Source organism: Lepidochelys kempii, chromosome 10 (genome assembly GCF_965140265.1).
Source record: "Lepidochelys kempii isolate rLepKem1 chromosome 10, rLepKem1.hap2, whole genome shotgun sequence".
In the NCBI taxonomy this organism is placed as follows: domain Eukaryota; kingdom Metazoa; phylum Chordata; order Testudines; family Cheloniidae; genus Lepidochelys; species Lepidochelys kempii.
This window is the reverse complement of record NC_133265.1, coordinates 14352536-14377809: the sequence shown is the minus strand read 5'-3', so window position 1 is coordinate 14377809 and position 25274 is coordinate 14352536. Positions and strand designations below refer to the sequence as shown.

The window sequence follows — 25274 nt, the reverse complement described above, 5'->3', positions numbered from 1 at the left end:
CGGGCTGTATGAATTTAATGTACTCCCTTTCGGGCTGCGAAATGCACCCGCCACTTTCCAAAGACTTGTAGATGGTCTCCTAGCGGGATTAGGAGAATATGCAGTCGCCTACCTTGACGATGTGGCCATATTTTCGGATTCCTGGGCAGACCACCTGGAACATCTACAAAAAGTCCTTGAGCGCATAAGGGAGGCAGGACTAACTGTTAAGGCTAAGAAGTGTCAAATAGGCCTAAACAGAGTGACTTACCTTGGACACCAGGTGGGTCAAGGAACTATCAGCCCCCTACAGGCCAAAGTGGATGCTATCCAAAAGTGGCCTGTCCCAAAGTCAAAGAAACAGGTTCAATCCTTCTTAGGCTTGGCCGGTTATTACAGACGATTTGTACCGCACTACAGCCAAATCGCTGCCCCACTGACAGACCTAACCAAAAAGAAACAGCCAAATGCTGTTCAGTGGACCGGAAGGTGTCAGAAGGCCTTTAACAAGCTTAAAGCGACACTCATGTCTGACCCTGTACTAAGGGCTCCAGACTTTGACAAACCGTTCCTAGTAACCACAGATGCATCCGAGCGTGGTGTGGGAGCAGTTTTAATGCAGAAAGGACCTGATCAAGAATTCCACCCTGTAGTGTTTCTCAGCAAAAAACTGTCTGAGAGGGAAAGCAACTGGTCAGTCACTGAAAAAGAATGTTATGCCATTGTCTACGCTCTGGAAAAGCTACGCCCATATGTTTGGGGACGGCGTTTCCACCTGCAAACCGACCATGCTGCACTAAAGTGGCTTCACACCGTCAAAGAAACTAACAGAAAACTTCTTCGGTGGAGTTTAGCTCTCCAAGATTTTGATTTCGACATCCAACACATCTCAGGAGCTTCTAACAAAGTGGCTGATGCACTCTCCCGTGAAAGTTTCCCAGAATCAACTGGTTAAAATCGTCCTTGAGATGTGGAAAATATTGTTAGTCTTTATGTACTTGGTAGTATATTTAGAGATGCATGTGTCTTATTAACTCTGTTTTCCTAGAGCTCCAGGAAGAAATCCCAGCCAGTGTTTCACCCTAGCTGAGATTTGGGGGGCGTGTCATAAATATAAAGGGAAGGGTAAACCCCTTTGAAATCCCTCCTGGCCAGGGGAAAGCTCCTCTCACCTGTAAAGGGTTAAGAAGCTAAAGGTAACCTCGCTGGCACCTGACCAAAATGACCAATGAGGAGACAAGATACTTTCAAAAGCTGGGAGGAGGGAGAGAAACAAAGGGTTTGTGGGTCTGTCTGTAGTCGTCTTGGCCAGGGACAGAACAGGAATGGAGCCTTAGAACTTTTAGTAAGTAATCTAGCTAGGTATGTGTTAGATTATGATTTCTTTAAATGGCTGAGAAAAGAATTGTGCTGAATAGAATAACTATTTCTGTCTGTGTATCTTTTTTGTAACTTAAGGTTTTGCCTAGAGGGGTTCTCTATGTTTTTGAATCTAATTACCCTGTAAGATATCTACCATCCTGATTTTACAGGGGGGATTTCTTTATTTCTATTTACTTCTATTTTTTATTAAAAGTCTTCTTGTAAAACACTGAATGCTTTTTCATTGTTCTCAGATCCAAGGGTTTGGGTCTGTGGTCACCTATGCAAATTGGTGAGGCTTTTTATCCAACATTTCCCAGGAAAGGGGGAGTGCAAGTGTTGGGAGGATTGTTCATTGTTCTTAAGATCCAAGGGTCTGGGTCTGTAGTCACCTAGGCGAATTGGTGAGGCTTTTTACCAAACCTTGTCCAGGAAGTGGGGTGCAAGGTTTTGGGAAGTATTTTGGGGGGAAGGACGCGTCCAAACAGCTCTTCCCCAGTAACCAGTATTAGTTTGGTGGTGGTAGCGGCCATTCCAAGGATAACGGGGGTAATATTTTGTACCTTGGGGAAGTTTTGACCTAAGCTGGTAAAGATAAGCTTAGGAGGTTTTTCATGCAGGTCCCCACATCTGTACCCTAGAGTTCAGAGTGGGGGAGGAACCTTGACACCCTGTACTAAAGTTCAATCTGCAGTCTTGGAGTTTAGATAAGGGGAAACATTTACATTTTCTTTACTGAGCTCTATGCCTCCAAAATAAAAACAAAAACCAGAAAACCAAGCAACCCCACAACAACCGATCTAAGCTTGGTAGTATTATACTGGCCCTGTGGCTGTACATAAATCTGCTTGTTGAGCAAAGCCTGTTTGATGCACCAGTTTGAATGAGAGAAAATAGTAAATGCAATCTTTTGTTTTCTGTCAGCCTTGTAGGTACAGGTACGGCAAATGCTTGGAATGCAGACATAAACTAAGATCATCCCTAGCCCTACCCACCCACACATGGCAGTGAGAGAGTGTAAGCAGCCCCTTAATCCCCTGCATGTTTATTTAGTGGATCACCGTTTTGGTGGATATAGCAATCAGCAGCAGCCATCCATCTTGAAAGACGAAGGTGTAAGCACCAAAGCAGTTCAGTTACTGTGTGCCATGCTGCAGCATTGTGAGTGGCTAAAAAGACCAATTCATAGGCAAGAGTCCTTATCGCAGATAATGCGGGCATAAGGTGCAAAGCCAGAGGATAAAGCCGGCTCACGACATGTGCTTGAGACCTGCTGTGCTTTCCTCTTTGCTTGCATCTCTCTCAGCCACATCTCTTCAGCTCTTTAACTCCCTGGGGCAGCATAGCCCTTCTGTGTGGCCTCTTGGTAGCTGCGTCTTCCCAGCTTCTGATATCCAGCTTTTCAAATCCCTACTGCAAATGTTCTTGAATCTGAGCCTAGGTTGGACCATTGGCCTGGGAACATCCTGAAATTCTCCATACAAGAGATCCTTTGGAATGCATCTATCATCCATCCAGTGCAGTGACCAAGCCAATGGAGAGGTCTGTGTTTAAGAATAGTCGTTAGAGTTCGCAATTTTGCTTTCTCAAGTACTTTGGTGTAAGTTTCCCTCTTGATATTTAGAATATGGTGAAGAAAGTGGGTGTGGAAGGTGCTTAGACTTCTCTTGTGCATGCCGTAGGTAGTCCAAGTCTGGCCACCATACTGCAGCATGCTCAGAATACATCGTCTGGTAGACCCATATCTTTGTATTTAGTGTTCGTTTGCTGTTATTTCACAGTTTTGTTCAGTTGTCCAAATGCGGTGGCTGCCTTTCTTATCCAAGAATTAAGCTCATCATCTAGAGATAAGTTATCTGACACAGATGATCCCAGATAGCATAATTTGTGCACAACTTTTAGGGAGTTAAAACGTGTGGTACTGTCCACACAACTTGTCCCATAATGGTCTTCTTTGAACTGATGGTTAGTCCAAAATCATCATGTGTGTAAAGCTATTACAAAGTTGCTGGAGTTCCTCTGCACTTTGTGCAACAAGCACTGCACTGATGGCAACAAGAAGTTATCTTAGCATCAGGTGTTTAACTTTGCTTTTTTGCTCTTAGATGTACAATATTTAATCTGATCTCATATGCAGACGCACACCCTCAGCACAAATGAAAAAGTATGACAAAGCAGCAGAGAGAAGAATATACCAAAGACTGTTGGTGGCAAAATACATCCCTGTCTGATAACACTGTGGATTTCAAAGCTGTCACCTAGATCACCATCATACTGTATTGTTGGCCTCATGTCATCATGGAAGGATTGAATCAGACTGAGAAGGATGTGGGGGCAACCAGCTCTCTCTAGCAACTGGGAGAAGCCCTTTCTGCTGGCCAAGTCTGACCTATGAAGACCATGGAGAGAGGTTTATTTATTCTTGATACTTTTCTTGTAGTTGCCTTAGTGCAAAGACTATCTCAGTAGTTGATCTAGGTCAACTCCCAGACTGCTGCGCTGGGCATCACAACATGGGGAATAGATGGCCAGCCCTCTGTGGAGAAAGAGGTGGTTAGGGACTATTTAGAAAAGCTGGACGTGCACAAGTCCATGGGGCCGGACGAGTTGCATCCGAGAGTGCTAAAGGAACTGGCGGCTGTGATTGCAGAGCCATTGGCCATTATCTTTGAAAACTCGTGGCGAACGGGGGAATTCCCGGATGACTGGAAAAAGGCTAATGTAGTGCCAATCTTTAAAAAAGGGAAGAAGGAGGATCCTGGGAACTACAGGCCAGTCAGCCTCACTTCAGTCCCCGGAAAAATCATGGAGCAGGTCCTCAAAGAATCAATCCTGAAGCACTTACATGAGAGGAAAGTGATCAGGAACAGTCAGCATGGATTCACCAAGGGAAGGTCATGCCTGACTAATCTAATCGCCTTGTATGATGAGATTACTGGTTCTGTGGATGAAGGGAAAGCAGTGGATGTATTGTATCTTGACTTTAGCAAAGCTTTTGACACGGTCTCCCACAGTATTCTTGTCAGCAAGTTAAAGAAGTATGGGCTGGATGAATGCACTATAAGGTGGGTAGAAAGTTGGCTAGATTGTCGGGCTCAACGGGTTGTGATCAATGGCTCCATGTCTAGTTGGCAGCCGGTGTCAAGTGGAGTGCCCCAGGGGTCGGTCCTGGGACCGGTTTTGTTCAATATCTTCATAAATGATCTGGAAGATGGTGTGGATTGCACTCTCAGCAAATTTGCGGATGATACTAAACTGGGAGGAGTGGTAGATACGCTGGAGGGCAGGGATAGGATACAGAGGGACCTAGACAAATTGGAGGATTGGGCCAAAAGAAATCTGATGAGGTTCAATAAGGATAAGTGCAGGGTCCTACACTTAGGACGGAAGAACCCAATGCACAGCTACAGACTAGGGACCGAATGGCTAGGCAGCAGTTCTGCGGAAAAGGACCTAGGGGTGACAGTGGATGAGAAGTTGGATATGAGTCAGCAGTGTGCCCTTGTTGCCAAGAAGGCCAATGGCATTTTGGGATGTATAAGTAGGGGCATAGCGAGCAGATCGAGGGACGTGATCGTCCCCCTCTATTCGACATTGGTGAGGCCTCATCTGGAGTACTGTGTCCAGTTTTGGGCCCCACACTACAAGAAGTATGTGGATAAATTGGAGAGAGTCCAGCGAAGGACAACAAAAATGATTAGGGGTCTGGAACACATGACTTATGAGAAGAGGCTGAAGGAACTGGGATTGTTTAGTCTGCAGAAGAGAAGAATGAGGGGGAATTTGATAGCTGCTTTCAACTACCTGAGAGGTAGTTCCAGAGAGGATGGTTCTAGACTATTCTCAGTGGTGGAAGAGGACAGGACAAGGAGTAATGGTCTCAAGTTGCAGTGGGGGAGGTTTAGGTTGGATATTAGGAAAAACTTTTTCACTAGGAGGGTGGTGAAACACTGGAATGCGTTGCCTAGGGAGGTGGTGGAATCTCCTTCCTTAGAAGTTTTTAAGGTCAGGCTTGACAAAGCCTTGGCTGGGATGATTTAGTTGGGGATGGGTCCTGCTTTTGAGCAGGGGGTTGGACTAGAAGACCTCCTGAGGTCCCTTCCAACCCTGATATTCTATGATTCTATGATCTACCAGCATGGAAGCCACACTGAGTCTCTGGATATACACATTCAGCAATAACTTGCTGTCTTTTGAGAATGACATGGGCAAATGCCTTGTGAGTAACACAGAGGAGGTGGGTTCCTCTATGGATATATAGGGTTCCAAATATCAAAGTCGGGAAACACGGAGAATTCCTTGACTTTTTTATATATTTTATTACATGGAATAAAGACACTAATTAAAGATCTCTTTTGGACGGCACTGCCCAGTCATCCCAAATATAAAAGACCTGATCATGAGAGGCACAGAGCAGTTCAAAAGGGAAATGAGTGTGCTCAGAGCCTATAGACTGCAAAAGATGAAGGTGAAGGAGACCACAAAGAATGGGGCCATGAACCAAGAGGAAGTAGTAGGTTCCCTAAAGGTCAGATGAGGCTGAGAAGGGTATGATGTCAGGTAGTGTGGATATCCTCCTTCCCACACAAGAATAGCCCAGGACATATAGGAGAAGTGAGTGAGATAAACAGTAGCCATCAGCATTTCCTTGTTTTTGAGGGCAGGATTCCCTGGTGTCCTTTACCCTACATCAGCGCTAGCAGAAGCAGAGGATAAGCTACAACCATAAGGGAACTCATTCATAGTGTGTTTAAAGAATCCCACATCTCTGTTCTTATTCAGACCCATTAAAAGCACAAACATTTAATTGGGAGTCTACGAAGAAGAGACTGTTGTCCATTATGGGAAATCTCTTAAAGCAATTAGCAATTGACGTAGTAAACTACAATCCTGTTGCAAGTTCCAACAAAAGCTTTAAAGTAGAGGATGCTTACGTTGATGACAATATTGATATCTCTATGGATCTGATCCAACAAACACTTATACATGGGTGTAATTTCAGGCATGTGGAATCTCACAAAAATCAGTACAGAAATGGGATCTGTAACTGAGTGACTCAGCAAAGAAAGAAAAGGAGTACTTGTGGCACCTTAGAGACTAACCAATTTATTTGAGCATAAGCTTTCGTGAGCTACAGCTCACTTCATTGGATGCATACTGTGGAAAGTATAGAAGATCTTTTTATACACACAAAGCATGAAAAAATGGGTGTTTACCACTACAAAAGGTTTTCTCGCCACCCACCCCACTCTCCTGCTGGTAATAGCTTATCTAAAGTGATCACTCTCCTTACAATGTGTATGATAAGCTATTACCAGCAGGAGAGTGGGGTGGGGGAAGAGAAACCTTTTGTAGTGGTAAACACCTTTTTTTTCATGCTTTGTGTGCATAAAAAGATCTTCTATACTTTCCACAGTATGCATCCGATGAAGTGAGCTGTAGCTCACGAAAGCTTATGCTCAAATAAATTGGTTAGTCTCTAAGGTGCCACAAGTACTCCTTTTCTTTTTGCGAATACAGATTAACACGGCTGTTACTCTGAAACCTGTCAGCAAAGAAAGGTGATGAAAAAATTAAAGCAACTCTTTTTTATTAATGACTCCAAGGAACTTTGGCTCTGGCAAGATTAGACTGAAATCAAAGGAGTGCTGGAGACCTCAGTGTTCATTTTAAAAACTGAGTCTAGCCCTTTTCCCTGTGGATTAAACCTCAAAATGGCAATGAATCACTTGAAAAGCTTGTCCACTGAAGAGCAAAATACCCATGAAGGGGGATGATGAGCCTTCTAAGGCTTATGCAAAAGGGGAGCCAATGGGGTGTCTATGGCTTATGGGGCACTGGTGCCTTGATGAGCATTCTAATGCCTGTGGACTGCAGAGGCTGGAGATGTCAGGGTGCTGAAGAATCTGTTACAGCTCATGGTGGAGCGAAAGGAGGAAGGGAATCTTCACTCCCCACGACCCTCTGCATGGTTACACTTACAAGAAACACAACCCTTTGAAAGTATGGATATTCATATTCAGAGGTCGAGACAGCTCCGTTACACTAACTCTCCTGCCATCTTCCCCTGAACACTTTAGTTATGCCATGGGCTACAAATCACCAGTTGCCCATTTCGAAACATGATTTTCCATGATGATCTCAGAGTGGTAGATTCCACAGCCATGTTTTAAAATATCATGGAAGGATTGTGAGCCAGCTGTGCTTGGGGGGCAGTCTAAGGGGAGGTGTGGGGCACAGGGCCAGTGGAACTATGACTAAGCGGATCTAAAAGCAAATTCCTGGAGGTATCCTCTGGTAGCTAAATACTATTTCTCAAATTTGATGAATGGCTAAATGAAGCATTTAGAGGTGTAAATGCTTTGCCCAACATCTCTAACAAATCAGTGGCAGAGTTCAGGAAATCCAGTTCTCAGTGGGAATTTTGCCTAAATAAGGCCAGCAGGATGTGCCCCAGAATATATATCCTGTTCATATTGTGCTTGCAGTGTCAAAAAAACACATTCTTTAGGTATTCTTTACAAACTGATAATGCCCAATTCCCGGCAGGAGTTCAATAAGCTTTACTTCAATAAGATGTACTGTAAGACTTATCTACCCTTGCTAGTATTTGATAGAAATGTGGGACTGTCTACCAAAGATTATGCTCCACACTCCACACACAGAGTGAGAACTTGTCAAGGTACAGATTGCTATATGGCAGCACGGCATTCAAAATGTTCTATGCAAACGATGGTTCCAATTCTGCAAGGCGGTCCATGTGGACGGACCACTGCACCCACACCAAGCTCCACTGAAGTCAATAATGTTTTGCAGGAGCACAAAGGCACACCTGCATTGAACAGCTTGCAGGATTGGGACTTACATAGCCTTGCACTTTTCAGAGTCATTTACCACCTTGGAAAACAAAGTTTTCCAGTGTGGTGATGTTATAAGAGCAGAGGTATATGTTTAATGCAAGCACAAGGCACTGTAATATATCTTGATGGGTTAACAGTCTTATAATGAGGGTTCAGAGTGTGGGGATGCATTTGTAGTACACATTACATGTCAAAATAAGTAAATAGATACAGCTTTTATGTGCTCCTGTGTAAAGATAGCAAGTGGTGGATATAAGTGTTTTAGCTTATTATTATTTTTCATTACTTTTCAGTATGACAAGGAGCCTTCAGCCAATATCAAGGCCCTGTTGTGCAACACCAGTAAGAGACAGCCCCTGCCCCAAAGACAAGACAAATGGAGTATCATTAGCCTCACTTTGAATGCATCCGATGAAGTGAGCTGTAGCTCAGGAAAGCTTATGCTCAAATAAATGTGTTAGTCTCTAAGGTGCCACAAGTACCCCTTTTCACTTTACAGATGGAGAACTGAGGCAAAGAGAGATTAAAGACCCAGATCCGCCAAGGTGTTTAAACTAACTCCTAATTTGAATGGGATCTAGGTGCCTAAATGCCTTAGGGGAATCTGGGCCAAAATGGCTTGTCCAAGGACACGCTTGAAATCTGTGGCAGAGCCATGAGCTGAACCCAAATCTTCCGAGTCTCAGTCCTATCCTTCCTCTCTAATTTATCTTATTAGAAACTCTTGGTCAGTTTTCAGAATCTCTCCTGGATGGAGGACAATATTGGTAACCTATTCTCCTTTTCCATTAAGCTTTGTTGTAAGCATGTGCAGCATCCAGAGGGATAGATTATTACGCTGCAGCACCTTTAAAGATTGTTACAGACCAGAGGATCCAGATTCAAAAGAAAGATTATTCATCCGTTCCTTCGGAGAAACAGAAGCGGAGCTTTCCATTTTGACCTTGTTATAGAGGGGTGAGGTGGGGAGGGGAGAGAAAGAAGCAGATTTGCTTTAGAAAATGCTCTCTCCCCTCCAGACAATGACATAGCAGAATTCATGTTCCTGAGTCTGGGCAGCCAGACTGTACTAATACTTTGCAATGCTATTAGCATAGATTCCCCCTCCTTCCCCCCCAAAAAACCTTTGAGAAACAGACGCCCTCTCTTTGCCCCAGTTGGAGCTGCAGTAGAAGGGGGGTGAGAGGGGAGGGAAGAAAGAAAAGCTTGTGGTTGAGGTTTTCCTGTTACTATCATTGTAACGTTTATTTAGCCAATCTCTTAACTATGACGTCTGGATTTATGGCTTGCTCACAATATTTAACACACCCACTGAAGGCTGGAGCTGCAGCGCTCCTAGTCCAACCAGTCTAAAGCAGTCAGTGTAGCTGAAAGGGGTTTTCACTCTGCACCTGCCAAAGATCTCTCTCTCGCTCTCTCTTTATTTTCTCTCTGTCCCTCTCTTTCTCTGCCTCTCCCTTTCTCCCTCTTTCTCTCTCAAGGCAGATCTGTATGACCCAGCAGAGATCAAAGACGGCACCTCCCTCGCCAAGAAGAACCGCTACCGATTTGCGCTAGTTTCTATCCTCTAATCTCTCTCCTTTTTCGTGCCATATTTAAGCTTTACGGTACAATAGTGCCATCAGACCGTTTTGCAACCAAAAACCAAAACCAAACAAACAAACAAAAAAAAACCCGGAACCCCAGCTTGGATCCAGCAACCATACTGACTTGATCCTAGTTGAATATTTCTCTCTCCCAAGCACTGGATGCGATGGATGAAGAATCTGGAAACAGTCTAAGAAAATCATTTTCCAGCCAATGTTTTTAAACAGTCTCGCGGAGGAGAGAGAGTGTGTCTCACTACTGCATCACGGGTCAATTTCAAAGGATGGGAGGCAGCGTTTCCAGCACATCTAAATATTATGGATCATCTTTGCTTCCCCTGAAAGCCTTTTATTTGTAATAGGTTTTATTATTATTACCCCCTCCCCCTTCCTGTCTTTTTTTCTTACCCAATCAGAGCTTCAGATGTTGGTGTCTCTTCAATAATCCCTATTCTTTACCGTTGTGATCCCTGTCATAAAAAGAAAAGAAAAGAAAAAATGGACAGCTGGGTTTATGAATTGAACTGCTGCTGGCGTTTGTATTCCTACTGATTTTTAAAGACTTGCTTTGGGGCGGTTTTTTTTGGTTTTCGGTTGTTGGTTTTTTTTTTGCTCAGTACTTGATGAGACTCAGACGCCAGGACCGACTGCTTTTTGAATATTTATTTCGAACAGCCGATGGAGATAACTTTATCCACTTGATTGGTTTTATTTGTTCTCGCTCCGCTCAAAACAAAACAAAACAAAACAAGACCCACACGCTTTTTCTGTGAAAGAGCTCCCTTAAATATTTAAATTGCCCCTCCCCTTATAATTTATTAGGAGGACCCTGGACCATGAAGATGATTTTAGTCCGGAAATTCAGGGTGCTGATCCTGATGGTGTTTCTGATCGCTTGCACAATGCATATCATGATTGATCTGTTACCAAAGCTGGAGAAGCGAGCGGCGAGGACGGAGGGCAAGACGGGCTGCTCGTGTTCTGACCCCCCGGGCGAGGAGGCTCAGGGCTGGGGGAAGCAGAGAACTAAGGGCGGCTCGGAACCGGGCTGGCCTAACAAGCACACGCTGCGGATCCTGCAGGATTTCAGCAGCGACCCCAGCTCCAACCTCACCTCCCACTCGCTGGAGAAGCTCCCCGGGACCTCGGAGAAAGCCGAAGCTTTTAAGAGACTGGAACAAAATGGCATAAGCCGGGAGCTGGGGCATAAGCCGCTCATCCAAGATGGGAGTATAAACGCCCAGCCCGGGGGGCAGGGGTACTCCAAACTCGCGGCTCTCTTCGAGCAGCCCCTCTACAAAATCGCCACCCCGGCGCTGGCGGAGGAGGATGTCTTGTTTAACGTCAATAGCGATATCCGATTTAACCCGAAAGCGGCCGAGAACCAGGACTGGTGAGTAGAGCGGGGCTGGGGCTGTGGGGACTCGAAGCTGTGGGTCCCCAGCGGGCTGTCACTGAAAGCAAAGGGGGAGGAACTGCTACCGGCTTCACTGGGCGCAGGATCAGGCCCCGAGGCTAGCGACGGCGAGGCCTGATTTCTCCCCGGCAGCAGAGAATTTGGGTCACGTTCATGTGGCATTATCCTGAAACTGGGGACGTTATGATCCTGCCTTGGGTTGGTGGGAAGTGACTTCCCACTTTGCTCAGAGTAAAGCTACTGATGAACAGCCACTGGTGTGGCAAGTGGATCTGGGCTCTTCCTTTCCATTACAATACCTTAAAATATCCTGTTTGCTTGAAGGAAAGAGAGCCACTTCTTCTTGCACCCAGGGGTTGAAATGGCAGTGCAGTTCACTTACTTACATTCCAGTGTCAGAAAGCTTTGCCGGGATGCAGAATTGTAAGTGACAAAAGCAGCTGCCGTACCGTAGCTGATGTGTGTGTTCAGACTACTGAGTACTTTAAAAAAACAACACAATAGACCACATTTATTACATATAATTTAAGAAGCACTATTGTTTCTTATTAAAACCCTGAAGGTAGAAATAGCATTGTGAGTAGAAAACGGAGACTATTTGCCGTGTTATGATGTAGGTTTCAAAATATGTCAAAGCCAGTAGCTGGGAATAAAATTAATATTTGTTTTGTGCCTGTAAAGAAATATAGGTTCTAACAGGTCATTTACAAGACTGGAGTAACAGCTATTTCAGATTAAATGAAAGCTTCAGTGATATAATTCAGGTATCACAAATGGGATAAGAAAATAACATGTTTAAACTAAAAAAAAAAAAAAAAAAACCAGGAGGACTTGTGGCACCTTAGAGACTAACAAATTTATTAGAGCATAAGCTTTCCTGGTTATTCCCACCCCCCCCCAAACTAACAAAATAAAGAACAGAAGACAGAGCAATAAAATATTAACTTCTCTCAGAAGCAGGGAGATTGACTTCAAAGGTCATACAACTGTCCATAATATACAGATATCAATGGGATTTCAACCTTCGGGATCTGACTTTTGATACATTTTCTGCTCTGAATTATTTTTTGACATTCTAAAGCCCAGTGCTTCTGTCTTTAACTTTTAATGCATTTGGTATCATCTATAAATTCTCTGCCCCACTGATGTATAAGAAATGCTTAGAAACTTGAAAGGCTGAAAAATCAAAAGGCATGTCTCTAATACAACAGCACCCTCTTTCAAACACAGTGGCTCTGTAATGTTTAAACAGCTTTATTGTGCCATGCAAAAGCTCTGACAAGCAGTGGAGCAACCAGCCTAGATTTGAATCTTTAACAATATAGTGTAAATGTTTTCATTTTCAACCTCAAGTTTATATGAATCACAAAGGCCCTCAATGTATCATAATTAAAATCAAATTTAAAGCGCACTAGCTTAGAAAACTTCCAATTTCTCTGGAAAATCTCTGTCACCAGCATATGACAATAATGTATGGAATGTAGAGATGGCTAAAGGTACAATTGACCCCTTCGGTCAAGACATGTGATAGCAATGGGATCTCCAATATAACTGCTGCTCCGCTTGTTATTGCTCCCAAGGTTTAAATAATTAAAATCAAATTTAGCAGTTAACATTAATTCATAACATTCTTTGCTATGACAATAGCTTAAAGCTAAGCAAGCTTTCTTGCAGACATGGGAAATAGAATTTGCATTTAGGAAGTAGTCAAAAGTTATTTCACTGCCTTTCGTCCCCTTGGAATGATAAAATCAAAAAAGGAATATGAAGTATAAGTCCTGAATGTAACATCGCAATTATCAAATAACTTCAGGACATGTTAATTGTTAAATAAAGATTTGGGATAACGTTTATATTTTTGTCTTAAACTTGTTCAAGTTGTTTTCAACAACTGTACAATAAATAAAAACAACACTGGTTTGTTTTTTTAACATTGTACCCTGGATTAAAAAATAAAATATACTACAGCTACTTTGAATTCAACCAACACTCTTCTGGAGTTTTTGGACAGTGCTATGCAGTATAACACAGAGTTCAACGTTTTTATTATTTCATAAGGGTCTGATCCAATGTCTATTGGAGTCAATGGGTGCTTTGCCACTGACTTTAATGGTCTTTGGATCAAGCACTAATAGTTTAGGTCACAACTCTGCTCTCATTGAGGTCAATGGCAAAGCTCCCAATGGCTTCACTGGAAGTGGAAGCAGGCCTTTAATCCATGTCAGGGATAAATTGAAACCCTTCTCTCACTTCTACATTGTTTGCTTTTCACATCATTGCATTCTGAAGCCCTCTTTTAAGTTGCTTTGAGGAGAACCGGCAGATAAAAAATAATAATACTTCTCTCTCTCTCTCTACTTTTTTTTGTGGTAGGCAAAATGAAGGTAATGAAGATGAAGAATTTTTACCCACCGCAGAAACATCTGTAGATTCCTACCCAAACTGGTTAAAATTCCACATTGGTATTAATCGATATGAGTTGTATTCCAGACACAAGCCTGCAATTGAGGCTTTGCTGCAAGACCTGGTCTCCCAGAAGATAACCAGTGTTGGTAGGTTCAGATACATATATTTTTATGACTATTTACTTATTCAAAACCTTGTTGCTGTTTTAATATTAATGAGTATTTTCCATTACTTATACTTGATGTTCCTAAAACATTGCTTCCTGGCTACATTAGTCTGCACTTATTTTCCTTGTTAAATATAAAAGAGGCTTCATAAAGATATCTTGCCAGTTCCGTGTTGCATGAATATTTGAGAAGCCGTTTGTATTGCTGTGGATGCTAGCAAGATTCTAGCTGCAAAGCATATTAGACCAGATTCATCCCTGAGGTAACCTATTGACTTCTGAGGTACAGTTACAACATGGTTGAATAGTGCTCATTAAACTGTAAAAAAACAAGTTGATTTTTTCCAGTCTGATTTTTTTATTTTATTTGAATTTTCTGAACAAAGAGTTTGGTGTTAAAAAAAAATCCTGAGGGAGGGGGTGGGTGGGATGAAGAGCAACATCTTCACCTGCAGAAGGTGTTTAAAGAATGAAACAACACAGTGCAGTGTCTCTATAGCTCTTGCCAATCTGCATTGTGTTCCAGCACTGCTGTAGCTTTAAGGCCCAGAGCTGCAGTGTTTGTACATCCAGATCTACACTGATTTCAAAAGACAGTGAAACAAGCATCAGGATAGCAGGATGGGGTCCGTAGTTCAACTCTGTTTGTTCCGTTTAGAAACCCATGATTGAGATGTTACTATGTTGACCATTCAGTACATTTAATGGTCTGGAACACATGGAAATATTTGCTGTGGGGTCAGTTAATGATAGGTTTAAGTGCTCTTGAATATGGCTTTATAGTTGCCAACAAAAGAAAAGAAAACCATGGTCCTGACATTCTAAATAGCTAATATAATTTATTTCTGGTGGTTGATCATTGTCCAGTTGGTTTAGGCACATAAAAAAATTAGGCAATTTCTATTAAACACCAACTTCCTAAGTACTCTTCAACTTTTCACAATGATGAAATAGTAGAAGCTCTACAAAACTGCTGATAATCTATATTTCCACTACTGGATAGATCACCGGGCTTTGCCCCTGCAATCTTATTCAGTAAAAACTTCCATTGGCTTCAATGGGAATTTTGCCCCACTAAATCAGCATCACTGGGCCTAATGATTACATTTTCCATCCCGTGAACCATAGTTTTCTCTGAACACTATTAGGATTAAGTGGGATTCTTGATCAGCAAGGAGGGATTGATTTAGTTAGTCAAGACAGCAGGAGCCATGATTTGGAGAATGCTATGTGATGAAATTCAACTTTATGCAGAGAGACACACCAAAGCTTTAAGTGGAACTTAAATAGTGCTTCGGCCTTGTGCTCTGCTTAGAGGGGAATTTCACCCAAAGAAAGCAATTTTCAAACCATGTTGCCTTAACAGGATGTCCAGACCAATGTACTGAATGATCAAATTGACAGTAAGGTGCATAAATAAATGCCATTTGTATGAACCTGTATGCTGGTTTTCTGCCCCACCTCTGGATTGAGATGCTTTATTAAGGAGCCCAGGTTTGAGAATTGTGCCGTATATATGCCCCCTTTAGATAACACCTAACATAATAGAAATAGCAGTCACTGTCTTAGATAATACCGAATGCTTTTCATCTTCCTGCAGTCTAGGCCTCAGGATAACAAGGATAATTTGCAGTGGAACAAGTTCTAGGTGATTTTTACTGCCTTGTCTTGTGGGCGGGGAACGATAATCCCCTTTCCTGACCCACTCACTCAGTCAAGAATGATGTACAGAATATTCATCTTGCAATTGGATTAGGGAGTGGGCACAACTCCTTACTATGCTGATTTTAAAGGCACTCCTCACTTATCGATCAGGAGATGGAAGAGAAAGAGATGTAAACTGGGTCCCCTCCTACCCCTCCTACACCCTGGAGAGTGGTGGTATCACTTCCCTGATCTATCACCTTGCACAGCTTCAGGGCAACAATTTTGCTTAACCCCAGGACCTTTAAGACTTTGCATCTGAAATGCTTGCCCAGCCGTGTTTTGATTTGCTGTAAGAGGACCATGCATCTCTCAAAATGCATTTGGACTAAAGTGGCCACTGCTGAATATACTGCACTGCTGAATAGCATAGCTTCACAATTTACTGAACTATATATTTTTCTCCAAGATCTAAATATAGTGTATTTTAGTTATGCAAAGGAAAACCATGGCTTGTAGCATGCTCAGACGTGAACATAAATGTAATGCTTATCAAATGGACAATGTCATAGAGAGTGTGCTGGCTAGTGATCGAAGGAGGGGAATGAGAATCAGAAATACTAGAGTTTACTTCTGTTCCAGCCACTGACTTGCTCTGTACTCTTGGGCATGTTGCTTAATCTCTCTCTGCCTCAGTTTACCTATCAGCAAAATTATTATAAAAATTATAAGCGAAAAATCCCAGCTCCAATGAAGCCCAATAGAAATTTTGCCGTTGACTTCACTGTGGCCTTGATTTCACTTTATATGTCTTACAGCTGTTGTGTAAGGCTTTAATTAATTAAAGATTTGCTAGGACTTTGAGATCCTCTGAGGAAAAGTGCTACAGATGCACAAAACCATATTTATTATATTATGTATTGCATATGGGATATTCTGTTATATGCTTGTATGGTGTTTTGCACAATGGGTTTGGCGCCTCAAGATGTTGCTGCAATAAAATTCTAAATAAGAGTAATTTACACCAACGATGCCTTGCAATTTGGATATACAAAAATACTAAACACTGCATCTCATTAGACAATGTTCCTTAACCAGAGAAGTGCAAATTCTGTCCGAAAAAACAGGTAAAGATTAGTTCCTAGATATGAACTCAAGCTAGCCCTTTAAAGTGAGCTTATAAAAATCAGGGGGCCCAATTCTGGGGACAGTGGGAGGGTTGCCTGCATCAAGATGGTAGGATCCGGCCCAAACCACTGGCAACCAAGCCATGTTTGTTCCTCTGGGAACAAGGTTATAGCAAGGTTTGAAGAAAGAAAGAACCTTATTTTATATTATTGATATTTGTGGAGTGTAGTATGTTTTGTCTTACACTGCAAATTCTTAGCGCTTTTTTTTAAAATTATATTAACAGCTGCCCACTTTTCACTTTTTGTGCATAGAAGCAATAAGGACTCCAAAGCTTTTGAATGGATGAATAAAGTCTGACATGTATTATCAAAGGACACATGAATGATCACTACATTGTTTCACATGATTCTGCACATTTGCCAAGTTAATTTGCATGGTTCCTTTCGTGGTTTGGTTTTGAACGGCAGCTATGAAGATGACTACCAGGTTAAAAGTGTAAAACAAATTGAAATCTGCATACTGCCTGAGAATCATCATTTTCTTTTGACATTCAGTGCAATTAAATATATAGAATCCTAGAAGTTAGCTGGAAAGCTATTAGCTTATCCAGTCCTTTTAGTGCAAGGAATCATGTCTACAGCTAGTTTTGTAATATTTTGATATGTTATGTATAGGTTTTAATAGGCTTATGTGGTTTTGATATGCAGGTTTTGATACTGTTTGCAACCCGAACTGTAGCTCAACTGCCTTCTTAGCCAAGTCAGCTGTATCTGCTTAATGTTATTAATTGGAAAGCGTCACGTCCAAATAGACAGCTCTGGATCAATCAAAACTGCTTGCAAGATTCTGTAACCCATACAGTTACCTTAAAATGAAAATGGTGAGAGACGCAATTACTGCTTAGTTCACAAGAGCGGAGAGCATCAAGGTGACATTTCCTTGAGGTTAAAGTTTAAATGGAACAAATCCACTGATGATGCCACTATGGAAAATGGAATCTGAACATTACATCTAGTTCCCACAGTGACACCCAGAGGTGGCCTTGAAAAGGACAGGGTTAAGAATAGCTTTAAGCCAAGTATATATTCAAAGCCCTACCTATCAGTACGTGTTTGCTCTGTTCAATGCAAAGGGCCTGACCCTGTTCTCATGTAATTCAATACAAAACTTCTGATGACTTAAAAGGGATCAGGACTGGAGCCTAAACATTAATATTTTCAATTGAATATTGAAACCCAGTTTTCAGAAAAGGTGCATCCACATATGCATTCAGAACTGCACACCTGCTTTGCATTGAGAATTACCATTACGTCCTGCACAAATTACCGTAATTAGCCATTCCCCTGCACATTTATGCATGTGCATAATCACAGCAGCAGCATGAGCAGGGTAACCAGGAGCACTGTATGGCATAGAGCAGTTAGATGCATCAGTTCAGTGACTGTGGGCCTGCTCCTGCTCCCATTAAAGTCAACAGGAGTTTCGCCATTGGCTTGCATGTGAGCAAAACAGGCTTCTGTGGGTTTTTTCTTTTCTTTTTTAATTCCCTGGTTGAAAGGCCTTGGGAACATTACCTGATTCAGATCATTTCTAAAGCCTAGGATGCATTCAATTTGTGCAGGCAATAATTAGAACGCTAGAGCACAAAATTACTGATGTGGTAGATCAATGGCACAATTAACGAAGGTAGACGTTGGCTAAACAGCAAAATAAAAGACAGTGCTATGAATACTGAACCCAGATCCTGGCTCTCAACAAAATGATAAATATCTTGTCAAAAGGCAAGGAAAGAATGTGTGAAAAACATGATGAAATGTAGCGCCACTGATTTACTTTATAAGAAAACAATGAATCTGCCAAGAATCAGCAGATTGATTCAATTTACAGGCCTGAATGGGGTGAGGGGAAGACCTTAAAAATGTACAGCAAAGACTTGGGACGATCTCTCCGCCTTTTAAAACTGCTTTTATCATCTTGAAAGCCTTTACAAATGAGTCAGCAGCAGTGGCTGAGCAAGAACAAGTTAAGAAAATGACTGGGACTTGAATTTGTTTTGAAATTTGTTCCTTATTACAGTTTGTGTGGTAACAAGCATCTAGGCTGTGCAGACTATTATCTGCTAGCAAGGCTGAGGTGTTTATGTTCGACTTAGGTCTGATTTACAAAGGTAAATATATACCTCTAAATGGATTGGGAGGATGAGGGCTGGGTTGCAACAATATCCAGGAAATGACATACTAGGTCACACCAGTGGTTCATCCAGTCCAGTGTCCTGTCTCAGACAGCAGTCCGTACAAGATGCTTTAGAGGATGGTGCAGGAAACCGTGTACGGACAGCTACAAAAACATGACTGAGTGATCATGGTGACATACATCTCATAAGTTCCATAGAGGGTTTTACTATTTTAACACTTCACAGAGGTGAAGTGTAGGGTTTGCAGAAAACATGGACATGTGTTTTCAGGAGGGACTAGATGAGGGAGAAGTTGGAGTTATGACTGACTAGGAACCCCTGGGACACATGGGAGAAGGATGACAGGTGAGCACGGGAGAAGATCATTATACACTTAATCCAAAGCCCAGAAGAATCAATAGAAAGATGCTCATGGACTTCAGTGGCCTTTGGACCAGGCCCTCTATCCCCAAATGTCCCCAGTAAAGTCAACCCCACTGAGGATTTGTTCCAAAGCCTCTTGAAATTTTGAAATCAGGCCATAAAATTCTTGCAATACCTTAGATGAAAGAGGATGTTAAGTCTGGAGTATATTAACCTTTAGCTTTCAATTTTTTCTTTGACAAGCTGAATTGCCTAAAGATTAAACGTCATCTTTGTACTGGAATTTACTTTTACCATTATATAAATATGTCCGAGACTTGTTGGACGAAAGTTGACTCAAGATGTACTTTATGGTGTCAGCGAGTTTTTAAGAATTTTTCCAGAGCTGCTCATCCTCTGTAACATAAAGGCGTATTCAGACATTTTTTAAAATGTGGATTATGACCCTGACTGGAGGACATCTTTGGAGTCAGAACAGCCTTATATTTTAAGGCCTTCTTAGAAATGTCTTAGTATGCTGATCATAGACGTGACAGGCTGTAATGGCTTAGTGTCATTATGTGCTCTTCTCTGAATACTGTATGTTCTAATCCTGTGTATTATAAATCCTTATGAAATTTTTATTTGGGTAGCAGCTGAAGTCTCAAGGGCATCTCCAAACAAGCAAACAAGGCTTTAGAACATGATTGGACTCTTATTCCTTGGCATAATATAAAGGGAAACATGTTTGAACTGAGAAACAAAAGTGGCAAGTGGAATGTTCCTTGTCTGATTCATATATGTCAGAAAATGAAAAGAAGCCAAGCAAGCAGGCTTGATATTAAAGGGAGGAGAAAAATCCCAATCCCAGAGTTAAGCACACATGTCACTGTCTGCAGGCTCAAGACCGTAGATTGAAAGCACATTGGATTCAGACCATATCTCTTTCTCATCTGCAACGAGTCATGCACAACTATGGCACTGTATAATTAATGTTAACAATCCTCCCTTTTGCATATGTAGGTAGGCACCTGTATGTATAGCCTTTGGGTTAAAGTTGTTGGGAGCCGTCGTAAGGGACAGGGTGGAGCTGCATCGCTCCTGCTGGAGTGCCTGGGCAGATTGTTCCCTGGCAAGGCACAATGCCCCTAGAAGCAAAAGGGGAGTGCGGTTGCTGTGCCACCCTCAATCAGTGTGTAACGTGTCCATCCACCCTGTGTTGCAGGGGGCCGGCTGGGAGGCGTGAAGTCCTACATCTAAACTCAACAGTGGCACAAAACTCCAGCCGTCCTTGTGCTCCAGAGTGCTCTGCGGCCAATTTAGCATGTACAGGCTATAATCTGTGGGTGAATATGACAAGGCCAGAGGGAACCTTTAATCTTCTCACCTTGCACCCTCACACAAAGGATGGACCTGTTCATAGAATCATAGAATCATAGAATATCAGGGTTGGAAGGGACCCCGGAAGGTCATCTAGTCCAACCCCCTGCTCAAAGCAGGACCAATTCCCAGTTAAATCATCCCAGCCAGGGCTTTGTCAAGCCTGACCTTAAAAACCTCTAAGGAAGGAGATTCTACCACCTCCCTAGGTAACGCATTCCAGTGTTTCACCACCCTCTTAGTGAAAAAGTTTTTCCTAATACCCAATCTAAACCTCCCCCACTGCAACTTGAGACCATTACTCCTCGTTCTGTTCTTTCTTCTGTTCTTTCTTCTGTTCTTTCTGTCTGGAAATCAGGCCTCGCATGTGTAACAAATCAGAGCAATTTTTTTCATGAGCCTTTCATAAAGGTTTCCCCTTTCTTGTTGCCAAAGTCATTGTCTGCTGAGGTTGCTAGCCAAATAACAATCTGTTGTGCTGCTTTACCGTGCTAGGCATCCTAGTAAACTTAGAGTATTCCAAGCTGTGTGTTTAGAAACTGGTGTGAGGGAATCTCCTCTTTTTCCTCCATCTCTGCACCCTTTTGGTCTTGAACAATCTCCCAATCAATATAGGCTTTCCTGATCATGTGACTGCACAACTCTTAATGATTGTACCAGGTCCAGGTCACACCAGGTGTAGAACCCTGAATTTTTGTAAAATAGGAATATTCTGTTGAAATGGTGCAAAATCGGCTTTATGTGAAGGGATATGAAACTAGACACTGCTTTTCAAACACTGATTCTGCTTTGGCCATATCATTCCCATGTTGTAGTTGATGCCTTTTCCACAGCCTCTTTTGGCTGGGGACTTTTTATATGCATTACATTCAGTCAATTAAATACTTTTTAAAATAAAGTTTGGAACAAATGTTTATTTGCGAATACATAGCTATATTGTGCCATCGATTTATAAACAGAAATCCTCATGAAAGTCAACAGGGAGTTTTGCTTAACAATTGATGGCTCAACACTGCTCCTTGAATAAAAGTCTAAATCCTACAAGAATGACTTGGACAAAACTCTCATTCATTGTCATGGAAGTGGAGAGTGAACAGGACTGCAGGACTTGGCCCCATATTTGTCTGTTTAGCAACTGAATGGAAAAAAGACCAATTTTGAAAACTTAAGCGACAAGGGGCCAGCTCCTCAGCTGGTGTAAATCAGTGCAACTTCGCCATTGGCAAGGGAGCCACACCGAGCTACAGCAGCTGAGGATCTAAGCTTAAGGATGCAATTCTGATCTCTGTTACTCAGAGCAACGCTATGGGTGTCAATGGAGAATTCTGGATTTAAACCGATGTACGTGACAATAGAACTTGGCCAATGAGAGTCACAACGTTGGCACCTTTCTATGTCCTTTACACTATTCTGGCAGTGAAATGTGATGGAAGGCTAGTTTAAACTGCCAGCTGGGGACTCCTGGGTGGTATATAGGTGGGGTAGTTAATTATACACTACATGCTCTTGACCACTCAGTATAGATGACAATTTAGCTGTGTAGCAGAGCTGTTACCAGAGTAAGCTGTCTACAATGATCCTGAGATGTTACTGACAGCACATACTACAGCAGCCTGAGGTTGCTCTAATTTATTCTTGGGACTGAACTGGCTCTAGTTGCCCCCAGGATTCAGGTGTTTGTGGATGGAAAACCATCTATACGTCCCCCCTTCCCTTCTGGTGTACATGAGGATCTAACCTACTCTGCACAGCAGAGTGAGCCTAATATATGAAAACCACACGTTTCTGGTATACCTGTTCAGTGTGAGTTGTTTAATGCCCCTTAATTTCTAATTATTTATTTGTTCCATTGGGATAGCCGAGTAATGCAATAGAAGGCAGGGGTCAGCAAAATAGCAATGCAGGAGGGATTTTCTTCCAGAAGAAGAGTAATTAAACTGACCAGATTTGCATAGCATTTTGTTGCAAAAATATATGGATTACAAGCACTGAAAGAGAGCTGGTGACCCATCAGTAATAAGGCACAGAGAGGAGTAATTAATAGGACGTGTAGCAAATGGTATTGGTTAGGGAAAGCAAATGTAGACATTAGACATGCCAAATAAGGCCAGCTTTAAGGCAAAATTTATGAAAAAGATAATATGACATTTTACGTAGTTCTTAAATTTATACCTTTTTTGTCTGATTTCTAAAGAAGGGGATTATCTGATCATTCAGAGGAAACTTTAAAAAGGACTAAATTGCATACACTGAGATGACTGACATGGCCATCATTGCATAATGCAGAAGTGAATTAAAGAGCTTGGGTGTAGGTCATTTCATTTACTCAAAGTGTTTTTGGCTGGTGGGAGAGCAGATGGTCTGCTGAAGTGTATATTTACCTCCCTTGACTAACCATATCATCAGATAAGATGCACTCTTTGAGAACTCTTTTATTCATGTATTGTGTGTTTTTTTAAGTGACATGTTTTTTCCCACTTACACAAAAAAAGTATCAGTCCAGGATTAAAAACAACATCATCCAATTGTTCAAGTGATATTGTCCAAATGGTGCCGTTTGCTAACAATAAATGTCAGTGTTACAGTAATTCACCCATCAGCTGGTGTTTGAGAGTCAAGCAAAAATGGTCTACAATGTGCAGCATGAGCCGAATTGCAGTCACTATTCAGTCCTTACTCAAAACTTCCATTGAAGTCACCTCTCGCTTATGTACAGATCACCTAATGCAGGGCCTGATCCAAAGCCCACTGAAGTCAATGCATAGTTATCCATTGACCTCAATGGCTTTGGATCATGCCCATGGAGAATATAAAAGATATACATATATATATCAGGAATAATAAATACTTAAACTAATCACAGCATAGTATAGGAGTTGCAATTGTATCTGTTCATGCCTTTAATTAAAGGCTAGTTGCTCCTCACCCATTTGTACAGCCAAGGTTCTGGTGTTCTCCAAGACACACCCAATCTCTTCTTCCATCATGCACCCTTTTCATGGTAGCAAGTCAAAAGAACTTAGGGAGTGCGGGAAGTGAGAATTTAGAGACCTGTACCTACACACGCTTAGCATTCAGAACTCCCACTGAAGCCAGTGGTGTTTCTGCGCTTGTAGGATCGGGCCAATAATGGAAAAGCTGATGTAGGATGCAGGATTCCCTTTCCACTCCAGTTCAGTCAGTTTGAGCAGTTACACTAGACTGCATTTCCCCTACTCATCCTCTAATTCAGTCTTTATGTTTCGGAGTGCCCTATAAACGTATATGTGGGTGTTCAGACACCACAATGATGAGTGCAATATAAAGGCTTAGATTGAGACAGAGAGAGAGATGTGCTATTTCAGTGTACTGTACTGCTGACTGTACGTAGAAATGTACACTGTGATTTTTAATTGTTTTACTTTTCTCCCACAGCAATGAAATCAGGAGGCACCCAACTAAAACTGATCATGACATTCCAAAATTATGGACAAGCATTGTTTAAACCAATGAAGTAAGTAAGAAATGATTTGCTCCATTTTAAAGCTGCTCTACACAGCTGTGGCATGTTACTGTCTTGACAGCTGTTATAAGATCACTCAGAATGTCTTTTAAGTTTGTGGAGCTTAATTATCTAAGCTTCCCACTGAATGTAAATTGTAGGCATGTTAAGAAGAGGAGGCATGTTAAGGCATGAGGAGTTTCAACATTCTTAGAGCCTGATCCACATGAAGTCAATAGGAGTCTTTGCATTGACTACAGTGGGGTTTGGATTAGATCCTTAGATGATAGCAGGTATATTGTGGTTTCATATGTCATGTCATGCACACTGTTCTCTGTGAATTCTTCCACCCACAAAAATACAGGATGTGCTCAAAGTTCCTTTCTTATGTGGAGCTTTATTCAAAACAAACTTGCTCCGATATTTTGCAGTTTGTATTACATCACTTATTTTAGAAATGTTACCGCAAGAGTGCAAGTTCTGGCCAGGTTTTCAGAATCGATTTATTAGAGAGGAAGACATTAATAGTGTTTGATGAATTATAATTTCATCCTTTGATTTATTGCTGTTGGTATTAGAGCTGCACTCTACTGTTTGCTAAGGCTGTATTGTAGCTGTGAAAATGAGTTTCTTTGAGAAGCGCAAGTGAGGAGAAAAGACTTGGCTGGAACAGAAATGATTTTACTCTCACTTACACCTGTGTAAAGCAGGAGTAATGCCACTGAGGTCAGTGGAGTTGCACAGGTTTAAAATTGATGTAAGTGAGCTCTGAATCAGGTCCTATATGTTTGTATTGTAATAATGAAAATCATCGTGTGCTTAGTGTACAGGGTTTAGTAAAATCACTTGAGGCTGCAGAATGTTTAATGAAGCTATTCACTCTCTGTGTCAGTGGGTATCACTAGAATAATAAACTCATTTCCTTTCTTTGTTCCCCCTATAAGGAAGTTCACTTAATTTCCTTTAAGGTGGTTTGTAAAGGAATAACGCAGCACAGAATACATGGTTTTCAGTATGTATTTGTTTTGTATTGTACATGTAGACAGGAAGGATGGTCCAGTGGGCAGGGGGTTAGCTTGACACCTGAGTTCAATTTCCTGCTTTGCTACAGACTTCCTATGTGACCTTGGGCACTTCAGTTAATATCTCTGTGCCTCTATTCCCCATTTGTAACATGGTGATAATAAAGGGAGGTACCTTACCTCACAGGGATATCGTGAGAATAAATGCATTAGAGACTGTGAAATGCACAGTAATGGAAGCCATATAAGTGCCTAAGGTAGATCAGGCCTTATATGGACTTCAGAAGGAACAAGTAACTGAGTT

The 25274-nt window shown here is 41.9% G+C and overlaps 1 protein-coding gene across 1 annotated transcript in view; it reads left to right on the top strand.

The window, feature by feature from the left end:
- The first annotated feature begins 9513 nt into the window (after window positions 1-9513).
- FAM20C (FAM20C golgi associated secretory pathway kinase) overlaps window positions 9514-25274 on the top strand; it is an 81965-nt gene continuing 66204 nt past the window's right edge. Inside the window, exons 1-3 of the mRNA XM_073362099.1 lie at window positions 9514-11180; window positions 13578-13756; window positions 23882-23960. Of these exons, the coding sequence (XP_073218200.1) occupies window positions 10624-11180; window positions 13578-13756; window positions 23882-23960 (815 nt within the window). The 5' untranslated portion in view covers window positions 9514-10623. The remainder of the gene's footprint in view (window positions 11181-13577; window positions 13757-23881; window positions 23961-25274) is intronic.